The 15,129-nt window shown below is 44.0% G+C and overlaps 1 protein-coding gene across 1 annotated transcript in view; it reads right to left on the reverse strand.

The window, feature by feature from the left end:
- Nucleotides 1-15,129, reverse strand: part of itpk1b (inositol-tetrakisphosphate 1-kinase b) — a 29,400-nt gene that overhangs the window by 13,626 nt on the left and 645 nt on the right. Inside the window, exons 2-4 of the mRNA XM_069662185.1 lie at nucleotides 14,946-15,096; nucleotides 11,307-11,331; nucleotides 3,235-3,360 (exon numbers count right to left, since the gene is read on the reverse strand). Of these exons, the coding sequence (XP_069518286.1) occupies nucleotides 3,235-3,360; nucleotides 11,307-11,331; nucleotides 14,946-15,040 (246 nt within the window). The 5' untranslated portion in view covers nucleotides 15,041-15,096. The remainder of the gene's footprint in view (nucleotides 1-3,234; nucleotides 3,361-11,306; nucleotides 11,332-14,945; nucleotides 15,097-15,129) is intronic.

Consider the following 15,129-nt stretch of genomic DNA (forward strand, 5'->3'; position numbering starts at 1 on the left):
AATCACCCGAGTGCATCCCAGCCTGACAGTTTGTTTGAAATAGGAAGTATTTTAGAGAGGAAGGCTTGTTCCCTTCACCACAACAAACGGGTATTTATGATCACAGCTGTGTCCTAATAGGAATGCACCAAGGCTTAAATCTTAACAAAAATGTAATCACACATGACAGGAGTGTTAAGGTAAATAGCCTGAACTCAAGTTACTACAAACGAGCTGAGACATAAAGCTGATGATTTACCAGCTAAAACAGTTAAAGCTGTGAAAGAATGACAATTTATGACTAAATCCACAGATGAGAAAAGCCTGCACGGATGGTTTGGGTACTTTGGGATGTAATGTAGAGACCTTCATTGTCATTTTAAAGGAGCAGTTCGCCAGAAAGCCACTGTCAGTCAAAGCTGGTGCTCTCTGTAATCGATAGAAGCAATGATATTTGAAATTGATGCCATAGCTGTGGAGAAAGTTGTACAAACAGCTCATGGTTTCGACCATTCTACATTTCTAAAACACCCAGCGTGCATTGCGCCCCTCCCTCTGAAAGGAACGGCCCAGTGAGGGACGCCGGAGTGAAATACTACCGTTTTCCAGTCAAGGACATTGATCGCTGCAGGCAATGGCTCAGAGCGGTGCAGAATCTGAAATACGACGAGTATATACGGTGGATTGTCTAGAAAATCTTCGGGTCTGCAGTCTACATTTCAAACCTGGCGATTTTCAACCAGACATGACTTTGGAGGCGGGCGTACTAGACTGAGGAAGTGTAATTTAGCGTGCTCCCTGGCCTCCGACAGATGATGCGTTTTATGTAGTCTGGCGGAGGTTTTCCAGGGCCCATTGGAGAAGCGGATAGCGTCCTCCAAAGGCAGAGAGCGAAATTGCATTTATTTTCTAGCACAATGGCATTAGCTCCCAATAATAGCATGATAGGACTGAGGTTGAAAATCGGTGAACTGGCCCTTTAAAGGGGGGTATTATGCTAATTTCAAGCTTCATATTTCACTCTGTGATACCTGTGGAGTAGCTTCGCATATTTAACAGTTATAAAACTCCTAATTTTTCTCACACTGGTGCTCTGTGCAGGCCCTCATACAGCCTCTGCCTGAAATGACTCAGTCAGCTCTGTTGCTTTAAGAAACTTCGCCCCTACAAGCCCACTTTCTTCTGATTGGCCAGCTCTCCGAAGCCTGCTGAGGCTGCACCATAGATATATACACGTAGATGCTGCCTCCGGGCTTGTGAGCTGCATCTACGCCGACCTCATCTCGGAGAGGGGTGCTCCGCCGATTGCAGCTTTTGCATGTGTAAATAAAAGAAATGCCAAAACTAAGCAACAAGGAAAAACATTTCACAGAAGAGAAGATGTTTTGCAACATTTTACTATTACGAACGTTTTTAAAGTAATACAATATAAATGTTGTATATATGTTGTATACTGTTAGGCAGAAACCTTGTATCTCCAAAAGCACTACTTTTCAGGAGATGGAAAAAAACCCCTGTGTTACTGAAACACTGCAATGTCACATTTGGTATTGTGCCTGTCTATAAAGTCAGTTACCCGTGTGTTTCATTATATCTACAGATGTAAAGGGTGACCAATAGCATTGATTTATGAAAAAAAATTAAAATGTATAAATATGGCGCATATATACAGTACTGTGCAAAAGTTTTAGGCAGGTGTTAAAAAAGTGTTGTTAACTAAGAATGCTTTAAAAATGGAAGTGTTAATAGTTTATTTTCATTAATTAACAAAATGCAGTGAATGAACAGAAGAGAAATCTACACCAATCAGACGCCTCCCTGATGGTATTGCATGATCCATAAGTATCTGCCTGTATGTCTCAGCAGTGAGGACACCATTAATCCTGACCAAATGACTCCATTTGCAGAAATGCAGCCCCAAACTTGCATGGAACCTCCACCATGCTTCACTGTTGCCTGCAGACACTCATTACTGTACCGCTCTCCAGCCCTTCGGCGAACAAACTGCCTTCTGCTACCGCCAAACATTTCACATTATGACTCATCAGTCCAGAGCACCGGCTGCCATTTCTCTGCATCTCAGTTCCTATGTTTTCATGCATAGTTGAGTCGCTTGGCCTTGCTTCCATGTCGGAGGCTTTTTGCTGCGACTCTTCCATGAAGAGCACTTCTGGCCAGACTTCTCCGGACAGTAAAACTTTTGCACAGTACTGTACGTCTGGCATATAGGGCGCATATAGCAAAGGGAGTCCTTTAAAAAGCTTAATTTGAGCAGTTGAAAATACACCATGCATTTTCATAAACAGAGTTCAGCATGAAGTTTAACTGACTCAAACGATCATATCAGTACTACTGTCTCTTAGTGTGCCTCTGCTGTGTGTGCTAATGTGGGAGTAGCAGTGAAAGGTCACCTCGAATGTGCCGGAGAGAAACCTGGAAGCCGCTGGGTTATGGCGCTGCTTGTTTTTTCAAAACGGCCAACAAAAGAGAGCAGTAGTTAATTTTCCTGGCAGGGTATTTTTCTGTTTCGGGGTTTTTGCTCCACACCGACATCCTGTTGGTGCTTCCTGATTGAGCAGTCAGGAACATGTTGACAGAATTACATGACACTGATCATGATTACAGTTCCTCTTAGTCACAGACAGACAGAGAGCGCTGGTGAAAAATATTTCACACCATCTATAGCCAACTAGATTAATGAATACACACATTTTTGAAGTGTGTTCACAGTGCCACATTTGGAGCTGTAACCTGCTGTCTATGTGAGATTTGTATCAGATAAGGAGGAAGAAGAAAACCTCAGTAACAGCCTCAATGAGTCACCACTTTGCCCAAATGTAGCTCCTTTAGGGTCCTTTTAAATTGGATTTCTTTAACTGACAATTTTATATGCAACATAAAATGTATCATAATCATCATAATATGCATCATCATAAATGTTTTATTGCTATTATCAACACTACCCACAGCTTCTGCACCTTATCTCTTCACTTCGAAGAGCTCAGCGAGTGTTACACATCATGTGTGCTGGGTCATGTAAAGGTAATGTGTGAGATGAGGGCTGGGCTCATTAAACAAAGAATCTAAAGCTATTTAATGTTTAATATTGTCTGAACGCAAACAATAAATTAGCCTAGATGACGTCTGAAATCAATTGTTTCAAATAGATTACATAGCAGGTTTTATTCTATTTGCTGATGAAGGTCACGATCGTCGAAAAACATGGAACAAAACCAACACATTGATTACACGTACCTGTACTCTCTGCACCAGCAGCACGGCCTGGGAATCATTCTGGTCCGCCTCCAGGATGAGGTCGGTCAGTTTGTGGATGATGACGTCCAGGGGACCCTGCTCCTCCAGAGGCTGGCTGAGGTCCAGCTGAGGGGAGAAGGACAGACATGGGTTAAGGGTCATGTTGCAAACTGGGACATCCAACACTCAGGTATCCATTCATCCCACTTACAAATAACCGGGGTAATAATCTATGAGGAGGCATGTTTTTTTTTGGATCCTCACTGCTCTTATAAACCTGCAGGGATATATTGATAATGTTTAACAAAAGCAGGGCTGATCCTACACCATTTTCACCCTCTTCTATTTTTAGTTGTTAATTCGGTGCAGCCAGAGGTTATGTTGTTTCTGTTTTGAGTTATACCGTCAGGATTTATTCTCATGTCATCTATTTTATTATGAGTTACAATGTCTCTCTCCTTCTGGCCAGACCTCCAGTCTCACCGAGCATGATCGGCAGCCTCGGAGAGAGAACAGCACATTAGCATTCGTTTGAAGCAGCGAGAAACACTGACTGCAGCGGCCAAGTAGATCACAAGTAGCCAAAGCAGGTCTCCAAGTTTGAGAACGCCAATGTCGGTCAGGGTTTGCCCACATGCAAACAAACACACGGGGACGTTACAAGAGACAGAGCTGTGTTAAACTTGTAATCAATCAAGCTAAACACATATTCAACCAGACTTCACATCCGACCCGAGCGATCTTTCCCCCCGAGAAGCGCCTGATACATCACGAGGGAAGGTCCTGGGTCGTCAAAGTCTCAAGACGTCTATGGTTGTTAGGTTTTTCGTTTGGAAGTGGTTACTGATGTGATCATCATGGTGTTAAAAACAGCCAAATTTCCCGACCGAACTATCAGGCGCTCCACCGCTGCAGATCACTTGAGTCAGATGATGAACGCCGCTGACTGAAGGTACAGGGTGACAGAATCAGCTGTTCAGGCCCGTGGCACTGCCATCTTTAGGGTGTGTATTAGTTAGAAAAGTGAGCCTACTCTGCAACACTTTCACTATTGGAGGCAGTTAGTGGAAGCTTAATGGACAGGGGACCCCTCCATGTTTGTGTGGCCTTTTCTTGTTCCTAATATTATGTTATCAGTTAAAACCTCTCTTTTCTGATTGTGCCAAATTTGTTGCACAAAAAAAAGGTAGTAATGTTTGTGTGTCTGCTCTTCTTGTTGCTATAAAACGAAGGACCATCCGAATACAGGAGGAAGGTTGTGTGAAAGGAGGACAGACAGTCGGAGACAGAGATAAAGCAGCCTTCAGTTTGTAGCTCGGCATAATAATTACTGAAAAAAGCCGGAGGAGTCAAAGTCATTTCCAGATTAACTAATCATCAGAAACAGTTAGCTCGACCTTAGGCTATGCAGTTTCTCACAGCAGTTGCACAACTGTGGTGACACTACACCAAATGAAAGACAAATTAACAGCATTATGTGTAAGATACAAATATGAGACTCTTAAAGAAAGTACAACTTGAACCAGAGCAAACAAAACACTGTACTGAGAAGAGGTTCAAAAGAGCTGATTGTGTTTGTTGCGTAACGCAGTCATACACTAACTCGTTAGCTTATCAGCTTACAGGAGTCACCTGATCATTACAGACAAAAGGCAATTCAGCAACACCTGCGCAAATAAGCCAGAGCCGGGCAGGACCCCTTTGTCCTTTGTGTTGTCCAGACAGGAAGCAAACTGGGAGTGAGTACACCTCAGTCAAACAGGTGTGGATCAATGGAAGAAGAACTGTACAGAGTTTCAGATAGATTAGGGGTTGGAGGTAACATTTCCTGGTTAATGATTGTGAGAGGTGTTATGGATAGATGACTAATTAGCGTGCCCTTGGGCTTGCCCTGAATAGTCGATTGCACAGAGCGCTAAATCTGTCAAATGTCAGATGATTTACTTTCTTTACACAGCTTTTATCAGAAAGTACAAACTGTCAAATGTAGGACCTTGTTGCTGCAGAGGTATGTTCATTGTTCTCCTCTGAGTGTGCCGTTGAATATGAGCGGTGCAACGCTTCACATCAGCATCGTCTGTGCAGTGTGCCAACACGCAAAGAAATGCCAACACACCCTGTAGTGTTCAAGACGAGCTGTATTCCCTAAAGAGCTCATTATGCTACATCAACACGCCATGTCTCTCTCTGCCCGTCTTAACGCTGCTGGATCTCATTCTCCTCCACGCTCCATTCCTCCTGCCTGTAGGAACACGCCCTTCAGCTCAGAAGGAACACGCCAACACCGGCTGCAAAAATGTATACACGAGAGGAGGGTGAAAGTGTCCTTTGACTGCAGCACGTCTGCTCCAACTGATGCAGCTTCAACCAAGTTCATGTGAAGAAGTGTGGCTAAGGGAGGGCTGAGGTTATGTGGATAAAATGCTCTTTCATAGTATGTGCCACTATATGTCTGACACATTGTTAATGTGCAAAATAATCAGCCTGTCTGGTTTTGCGTGTACCAGATAAGATCCAAGAAACATGCCACTGAATGAATGGTATGCAAAAATGATAAGAGAAACTCTGCTATGTGGCAATATTGCAATAATGATATGATGTGGGTCGGGATAAATAAACAAATATTAAAGCGTGTATATTAGCTATAACTCTTTGTTTCTGTAGCCCCTTTTACACTGCCAGTTCAAGGCGGGATTATTCCGCCTCTGTTATGTTTTGTCTTCTGTGTAGAAAGCCCAGCGTCTGTGTGAACAGCAGAGCCGGCAGGGCGTAACAGCGCGGTGTGTGAGTATTTAAAGCACGTGCTGTTTGTTTACACCTCGCTCACGTTTTGCTTCCCCAAAGCCGGAAAGCTATGTTAAAACACACACTGGGGCGGCTTTATGCTGGAGTTGCTTGCTCCAATGTAAAATGGCAACGGCCGCATGACGGCGGAGCTGCGTTACGGCGCTGAGGCGGAACTGCAGTGTAAAAAGGGCTTAAGTCTGCTGTTCTGCATGTTTTATGCAATCCCTGTGTTTGTCCCTCCTAAATCCAAAATAAATCCAGAAAGCCATTTTATTTTCACCACTAAATTAACACCAGTTTATCAGAGGGTAGCTGACAGCTAACGTAGGCTTCATCTAATAGCATCAAACTGGTGTGAAATCATAGCATTATACCCAATCAGCTCTCAATCAGCATGCGTAAATTGTACCTGCTGGATGGAGGCCCAAAAAGGTACAATTTGCGCATGCTGATTGAGAAAGCACGGCTTGTTTACATAACATAATGTTTCTTATTCATTCTGATGAAATCTGACTTTTGCAATGTTTTTATTGCAATAATGATGAAAATGTCATTTTTTGTGCAGCTGTAATACAAACCGATCCATAAATCAGACGTGCAAAACACTTCTTTACTAGATACTACATTTTCTTTTGGGGGGGGGACAGAAAATGTGGGGAGAGAGTGGGTAATGACTTGCACCAAATGATCGGCGGACCAGGAGTAGAACCTGCGATCAGTGCGTCGAGGACCGAGCCTGTAAACATGGGATGCCTGCTCTACCAACTGAGCTAAACCTGCAGCCCATGCAGAATACTTCTGCCACAATATTTCTCAACTAACAGCAGAAGCTGTAGGACACAGTGGTAGACAAAGTTTTACATGTAAAAAAACGTATGACTCACTTTTTGAATGAGATATTTAGGGATACTCCACATACTTCAGACGGGGATATGCGGCGCTGTAGTGAACACACATTATGTCAGACTGGGCCCGTGTGATTACACAAACTAGCACAGTCAGGTCCGGCCTTAAAAACAAACCGTTTGATTCGATGACTCAGTGGCCCAGCTGGTTCATCAGGAATTGTGTGGTAGACATAAGAGGTACGAGCATATGTCACATGAATAAAATAAATACACACTTACATAACCGTGATTACACATGACCTAAATTACAGTGTGTTGTAGGTCAGCGCTCATAAAATATCACCTGTGGGTAGACTGTGAGTGGGTCTGTGACACTGGCCTCAGAGAGGCACTGAGGGTCGGCAAAAACCAAAGCGGCTGCGCTTGTTTTTCTGTTTAGCTAGCGGTGTCAGAGCGACAGAGAAATTGTCGTTACTCCACTGAGGCACGGCTTTTAATCTCTTGATTACACAACACAGAGGGCCCGTCCACAGCCTGGCCCGTCTGCAAAAACAGGACTGTACATCGCGGGGGTCAAAACCCGCCGGCGAAGACACATTGCAGAGGATGTAGCTCTTGCTGTCCCTGTGCGTCGACAGAATGACCCCGCTTTAGAGCCGGTCCAAAAACCCAGCAGTAAAGTCACTGATGTCCTGCTAAATGCCAAAAGCAGAAATGTCAGCTGACGTCTTTGTGAGTCCCTGTGGGGCTGAGTGCGAGCAGCGGGCCTCGGTGGTGATGGACGGCACTGAAAACACGCTGGAACCTGGAGGGAGGGAGGCCGGTCAGGGCCGATATATTTTCAGCTTTGATGTAGCGCCACAGAGGGCCCGAGCTGTACCCCGGGGAGATCTAAAAACAGAGATTCTGGGACTGAGCTGATATTTGTACTCTGGTTTGCGACATAATTGTGTAGAAGTACGGTAGGCACAATTGTTCAGAACAGTAATTTGTCTGTGTGTCTGCTGAAGCCGCATCCTTCCCCTCAGCTGGATCTAATCTCACCTGGCTTTCCCTTTGTTGTCAGACTACCCCGGAGAGAGACTGTGTGCAGAGCGCAGACAGACAAGTGAAGAATGATTTATACTGTATGCCGTGTAGCACTTGAAACCCTAGCGTAAGAGAAACATGCGTGTCTGAGACGGACTGCGGGCGTCTGCGACACCTCACATGAAGTGCAAGCCCGAACATGAGAAGGGATCAACATGAAGGTGAGTCTGCTGCCAGAAAAACATACAGAGGCTCAAACTGGGAGCTCATTAGGCTAATGGCCGTCTCCTCGGCATCCCTGGAGCCCTCGCTGCTGCTGATGCAACTCTTTTTGATTTCATCAGTGAATACAAAATAAGTTTAGCATTAGGTTAACATTTAATAAATGAGAGCAATAATGACTCGGCAGGTAGCTTAAGAAGGTTTCTTTTGGATGCTTCAGAAAGAGGAAGGGACCTCATACAGTGAGACTAACTATTTAAGGAGATAAACGAGTCGCTGCAGGTTGATCTTGGTCAAACTGATGAATATCATATTCCTCATAGTCTCCACCCTGAACTCTTAAAGCATCGACTGCCCATACACGTCTTTACAGCTACTGGAAATTTGTCAAATGAATAAAAGGAAGTGTAAAACTGACAAAGACATTTAATGCTAGACGCACAATCTGGCTTTGATGTAGTGACTCGCACGCCTACGACATTCTGAAGATTAGAATTTCCTGCTTCATCATATCTAATGTCACAATCATGTTCAATGCAAATCGTGGTACACAATAAAGCTCATCTACAGACAATATCCTGTTTGTCAACCTCCATGAATTCAATCTGTAGGTGAGACGTAACCGCACGCTGGAGATTAGCTTTAAATTCCTCTGCACTTAACATACAATACAAACAGTTTCTCAGTAACTTTCCTCTGACAGCCCGCTCATATGACGGCCATCTACTGTGATGGATTCTTTCTCTCAGAGCGAATATTGGCTTTCTCAAGGCCGAGCCCGGCGAGTTAATCTCATCAGCTCTGTTATACAGACGGGCTAATGTACGGAGCAGAGGGAGGATGAGCTCAGGGGCTGAGGGGTCAGTATTGATGAGCTGGTGCAAAGTCGCATGGAGGCGGGAAGGAGCGACGGAGGGGTGGAGACGTAAAGACAAGGTGAGCGCGATGATGGGTTCTTAGAAATAAAAGCAAAAGAGATGAGAGTTCAAATGTGCAAACAATTGAACCTCCTCTTCTTTTGCTCCTGATGGGCGTTCATGTAGATGATTTTCCCACACCAGAAATGGAAAAATAAAATTAGGTCCCTGGGGGCCGCCAGATTTAGCAAAGATCTGTTCACACAGGGTGACGTCGTACACGCTGCCAGCCCTCTGGAGGATACAACCTCTCGTGGTGAAAACCATATATCAAGATGCAACATTAAATATGTACTGATTTAGCAGAACGTCAGGCTGCAATTTTCCTGACTAACTGCTAAATGATTTTGTGTGAAAATTTCAGGCAATAGTAGAAAATGCCCGACATAATACCCATCTTTAGCAATCTGGGAACCAATCAGCTGTAGTCTGACGACAATGTAGCCTAGCTGCTGATAAGAGCCGGGATGTCGTCACGGCGCATTAACGTTCCGCCTGCTTCTGCTCTCATCATGGACTGTTTTTCCTGCATACGCCGCAGTTAAATATATAATACAAAACATTTAAAGCAAATTTCTTTTTATTTTCAAAGCCAAAATCAGTGGATATTTGCCATCACGGCTGTTTAAAAAAAAAAAAAACAGTGGCGCGATCAATGTAACATTTCACTTTTAGTGCTGAGCTTTTTTTTTCCAACACATCCAGTTATTTTGACACAAAACACATGTGAATGAGCTTGTAATAAGGCCATCTATAATCAACACAAACTGTTGCTTTACTCTGCTATAAGCAGCCAAGGATTTATTTTTCCTCGACTGTCCAAGGTTGAGTTGTTATCCGGATCAACACGTCTGTCAGACCACAGGGACGAGGTTAGACGATTAAACTGCAAGTGACAAATCTGCAGCCACGTTTCAGTTTATCCTTTAAGAGAAGGTTAAATAGATTTAATATTCAGCGGCACTCCCTCCCACACGAAGGGCTAATAAACATAAACACTCAATACGAACGCTTTAACTGACATGCGACACGATTTTGACGGCAACATTGATTGGAGAATAAAAGCCTGAGGGTTACTGCGCTCAGAAGTCGCTGGTGTAATAGGAGAGGACAGTTCTGTCCGCATACTTGTATATCAAGGCCAAAGCATTACAATGACTACCATTATCTTCACTTCACCAATGCAGCTAGACAGTACAGGCACTGACTGGCATTGGGTGCATCTCGGGAAGCCGAGTCTGCGGTGTCAGTTCACCGCTGGGTGTCTGAGTATACAGAGCCTTCTCAATTGGCAGCGACAGCCCAGCTATAAAAGTAAAGAGACTTTCTGCTGATTTGTAAGAACTCAACAGGTAATTCCTGGAAAAAAAAAGAAACGGGAAAAGGTCAAAGGGCCGTTCGAGTCCATGCCTGGGTTACCCCCCCGAGCTGAGGGTCTGTGAGGATCTGCTGTGTCCCAGGAGAGGCTGAATGCAGAGTGGGAAACAAAGCGCTGCTTACTTTGGGACTATTCCCAGACTAGTGCAAGGCTCTTTCTGGGTGTGCTGATATCGTCAGCACAGTGAGGGGAAAAAATAACCTCAAAGAGAGGGGGAAAAAAAAGAACCCCCCAAGAAGACGAGAGACAGCATTAAAATAGAGACAACAGCAGGAGACGGAGAGAAAAGGAAGGATGATTTCCTCCTTAATTGCAGAAAGCACTTAAACTGACAAGTACTGTCAGCACTGAGCTCCCAGGACAATTGTTACTATGCTGCTGTATACGCCGTGTTTACTTACTCTATGTACTGTACTAGGCCGCAATGTCCATTAACAGAAGCAGCATCTACGTTTATTTTACTACCAGTCTTTTCAATGTTTCAACCAACACACAAAAACACACGTAAACACTCTCAGAATAAGTAGCCACTGCCCCAAATAGATTGCTCTGCCATGCGACACATTTACAGAGTTGAGGCCAGGTGTTGAAACATTGTGCGGGGATGAGTTGCATCACGGCTTAACAATGAGCACGGCCTAATCCGGAAGACAGCGACTGATTATGCTCGCGGACCGAAAATAGCAAGGCTGTGAAGCAACTACATCAGGTATGTGGGAGGTAACAAACGCACAGCAGTTTACTGTGGAAATATGAAATATGGAGCTGGTTTAAAAGGTTTGGTCTCACCTCTATTTTGAAGTTTCACATACGGAGAAATTATTATGCAATTAAGATTCTCTGAATAAAAGAATGAATCACAGTTCAAGACGAATAATTTTCTCCACTTACCTGAACGACTTCGATGCCTCTTTTCCTGAAAAAGAAAGAAAAATAATAATTTTACTGACAGGAAACAGACTGGGTTCTATAATAAACACATATTGCTGCTAAAAGTCTGCAACAATTGAGCTAAATTATTCAGCAAATGTGTCTGATAGCAAGACAGTAAAGTAGGCCAATTGTGACAGAGTAAGCAGAAATCCCCGCCCAGAGCTGGAGAATAGTCTACTTTTCACAAACAGCACAGAAACACTGGTCTTCAGATAAAAATCGGTTGCGAGGCAACCAGCAGACCATTACAAAAGTGGAGTTGTTGAAAGCGAACTGCTAAACTGTTCACATGAGGAACCTGGACAGATCTGTTCTCCTTATCTCTGAAGGTACACAGCAGTATTTTTGCAACGCACCATTTGTGCATTGCTTTAATGTGAAATGACTTCCTCTCTTTTTAGAGAAGAGGAGGTTTTCTAGAGGATGTGCTTCACGTGTTTACACCTGCTTCATTTAGATAGGCCTCAATCCCGACGCTGAAAAACTGCCCAAACAGAGAGTGGAGATCTGGGGAACTGGCTTAGTTGGCAAGTGTCAAATTCAGCCGAAGAGACTGAACCCAGAATATCAAGTAAACCTTGAAAGGTCACAACAAAACATCTCCCAGTTGTGGGAAGTTAAGATGAGGACAAACCCAGTCCGACTCCCTCTCCCTCTCCCTCTCCCTCTCTCTCTCTCTGTGTCCCAGTTGTTTTCGAGGTTACAGCCCCATGGTAACAGCCGTGCAGCCATTCACTGCTTCACAACAATGTGGATATTTAATACTGCAGCTGGCATGTTTCATGTGGTGTGAATGGGGCCTTTAGTTTCGTCCCATCTCAGATATGGAGATCATCTGCTCTCCTATATTGTTACTCAGCCAGAAGATTGAATGAGATGAAGACGAAGAAGGAGACCCAGCGGGGACAGAGAACAGGGTCAGAACTTTGTGAATAGTGTTGACACACAGGAACAAAGAGGTGTGATGAAAAACAAGACACTTTTTAGTGCACAAAACTCTTAATCAATACAAGAAACGTTCAAGACTGTTTCAAATCATAGTGATGTCTGTAACAGAGACGGGCAGAGGAATCTCAAGGTGGAGCCGTTTAACCAGTTTGGGCTGTTCAGCCTGTTCCTTGAAATCAATACAATCCTGTCTTTACATGTTAATTATATCAAACTGACATCACAGGTTATACAAATTCAGTCTTCCAATAACGCCTGTAAACTGTATCATGTAGGTTAAAGACTAAAGGCACACACTGGGTGCAGCTCAACGTAATCTCGTCACACTTGTCCTAGAATGCAGCGACCTTTCCTTGACGGGACTAAGTGACAATATTTTCACATTATCCAACGACCCTCGGGCTGGCTGGTCTCAAGGGCATCGCATTTTTCCAAATCAACTATATCTGAGTCAGTAAGAGGCCTCTGGATTGCTGCGCAAGCTCATTGGGCGCAAACACAAACCCAAGCGGCTGTGACAAGCAGGAAGCCCTCAAGTCCAGCTGCACGAGACAGGGCAGACTCCACACTGAAGCACTCACAGTGTCAGCTGCAAGCCACATGATGAGAGGAGAAACCTGGCCGGTGTTTATTAGAGTGTGACGCCGGCACACCCTGTTGAGGTGAAACATTAGGTAGATCTTTGATAGTATTGGCTGGCAAGTCAGACACCTGCACATATCTATGTGTAAAGTAGAAATCAGAGAGCATGCAGGGATTTCAAAGTCTTATTTTGCCAAGAAAAACTCACACAACAGCAAAATGCACAACAGCAGGGCCAGACACAGATTGCAAATGACACCCTTTCAGAGTTGTGAATCCCAAAAGGACAAAATGCCTTTTATAAAACAGCTGATTATATAAACAGGAGGCGCACAGAAGAAGGTCATCTTTTCCTTCCTCTTGAAGATCACTTGTTTTCTAGCATGGGGAGGGAGAACCAGTCCAGGAGACAAGTTTCAGAGACTGGTTAAGATCAAACACAATACACCCACATTCATCTTGTGGCTTATTGCCATTCAAACATGCCAGTATTGTTGTTTTTCTTGTTGCCTTGAGTAACGCCTATAAATGAGACTTCTTGATCTTAATTCCCAAGCACCACTTCTTCACAACCAACCCCCCTCTAACCGCCCTTCATTCTAAACAACACTCAGTCCAGCTCTGAGGGAAGAAGGGGACAGGCAGGATGCAGGGGTAGAGGGAGGGCGGAAGGGTTACGAGGAGGTTTATGGAGAGATTAAAAATGTTTTGTGGATTACTGTGGTAATCTGTGCTGGCTCAACCAGGTCGCTACGTGAGGCGACAACCCTCTTCAAAAATAAGGTGAAAATACTACAGAGAAAATTGTAGATCAGGTGTTCTGTTTTCTACATTCTCCGCCGGTGACTAGCTTCTGCCTTTGTTTGTGTTTTGAGGATAAATACAGCCCTCATACAGCGCAGGTATCTAGTTAATGTTGCAACTACAGATGATAAGGCTGCTGACATACCGTGACGCCATTCTCCAGGACACTGTTTAACAGCTATTGTAAATCAGGGCGAGGGAGAGACCATGTTCACTGAAGTCATTGCTACTGAGAAAATCCATGCCCTACTTTATAACACCTTATATAACATTTTACTTGGCCGGATGGATAAGCTACAAGATAACACAACTATAAGACTCATATAGGAGAGTGAATCAGAACAAACCAGTGCTGCTGTAGAGATACACCCTTTAACAAATTCATGTTATCATGTTCTTAGTAGATAAAGGACATTTCTCACAACTAGAGACAGAAAACCAAGAAAGGCGTGGTTCAAATTACAATCAATAAAAGATACTGGAGTGGTCAAAGGTTAACGTTGTATAGATTGTGGTTAACAACACAAATTCATTTTTCCAGGCCACACAAACCTGCCTTACGGTTTCCATGCTTAAGGACACTGAATAAATAATAGCACCTGTTCTAGCTGCTTGTCCTGTTATACACGCACCTTGGGGCACCATCAACAGACACGCCTACACACATTTCCTCATTGCACTGTGTCTCAACAAGCACGTTCAGTACAAGCTCTCAAGTGCTGAGGAGACATGAGCAAGAAAGTCACATATGTTGAGGTCAATTGTGAAAGAGAAAGTTCAAATGAAATTGGTAAATGTGCTTATGTAGCGCTTTTCTAGTCTTGCGACCGCTCAAAGCTGCTTTTACACACTACATGTCGCATTCACCCCTTCACACACTACGTGAAGTGCCCAAGTGTAAATCAGTAATCATTCACACACCGATGGCTATGCCACCAGGAGCAATTTGGGATACTTCGACATGTGGACTGAGGGAGCTGGGGATCGAACCGACAACCGACTACAATACCATTGAGCCATAGCCGCCCCAAATGAAAACTGCAAGAAGGGCTATTAGCTGTAACAGGAGAGGAGATGATAATCAGTCCTCTTTTGTCATTGACTCATTATGAGGATGTGCAGTGTCTGCACACCTCTTAATTCACTGTGACATAAATTATTAATGATGCATGTCTGCTGTGTGAATGAATGCAAAGCTGTTTCTGTTAGTTTCTCTAATATAAACTAACCTAGACACATTTCATTTGTGAAAGAGGCACATACCTGCACAAATCAGCAAAGGCCTGAAAATTCAGCTTCTTCATCTTCTTCTCGCTGAGCCAGTAGCCGACTCTCCGGCCTTTCAGGAAGGTCTGCATGTCCGCTGTGCTCCGGGTCCTTCTCTGGAGGTAAACGGTGTGACTGAAGGCTCAACCTGGACCGGTGAAAAACAGGAAACTGTCATTAA

The sequence above is a fragment of the Semicossyphus pulcher genome, unplaced genomic scaffold (genome assembly GCF_022749685.1).
Source record: "Semicossyphus pulcher isolate SPU_LCO1_2020_fin unplaced genomic scaffold, fSemPul1.0.p SCAF_14, whole genome shotgun sequence".
Lineage (NCBI taxonomy): Eukaryota > Metazoa > Chordata > Actinopteri > Labriformes > Labridae > Semicossyphus > Semicossyphus pulcher.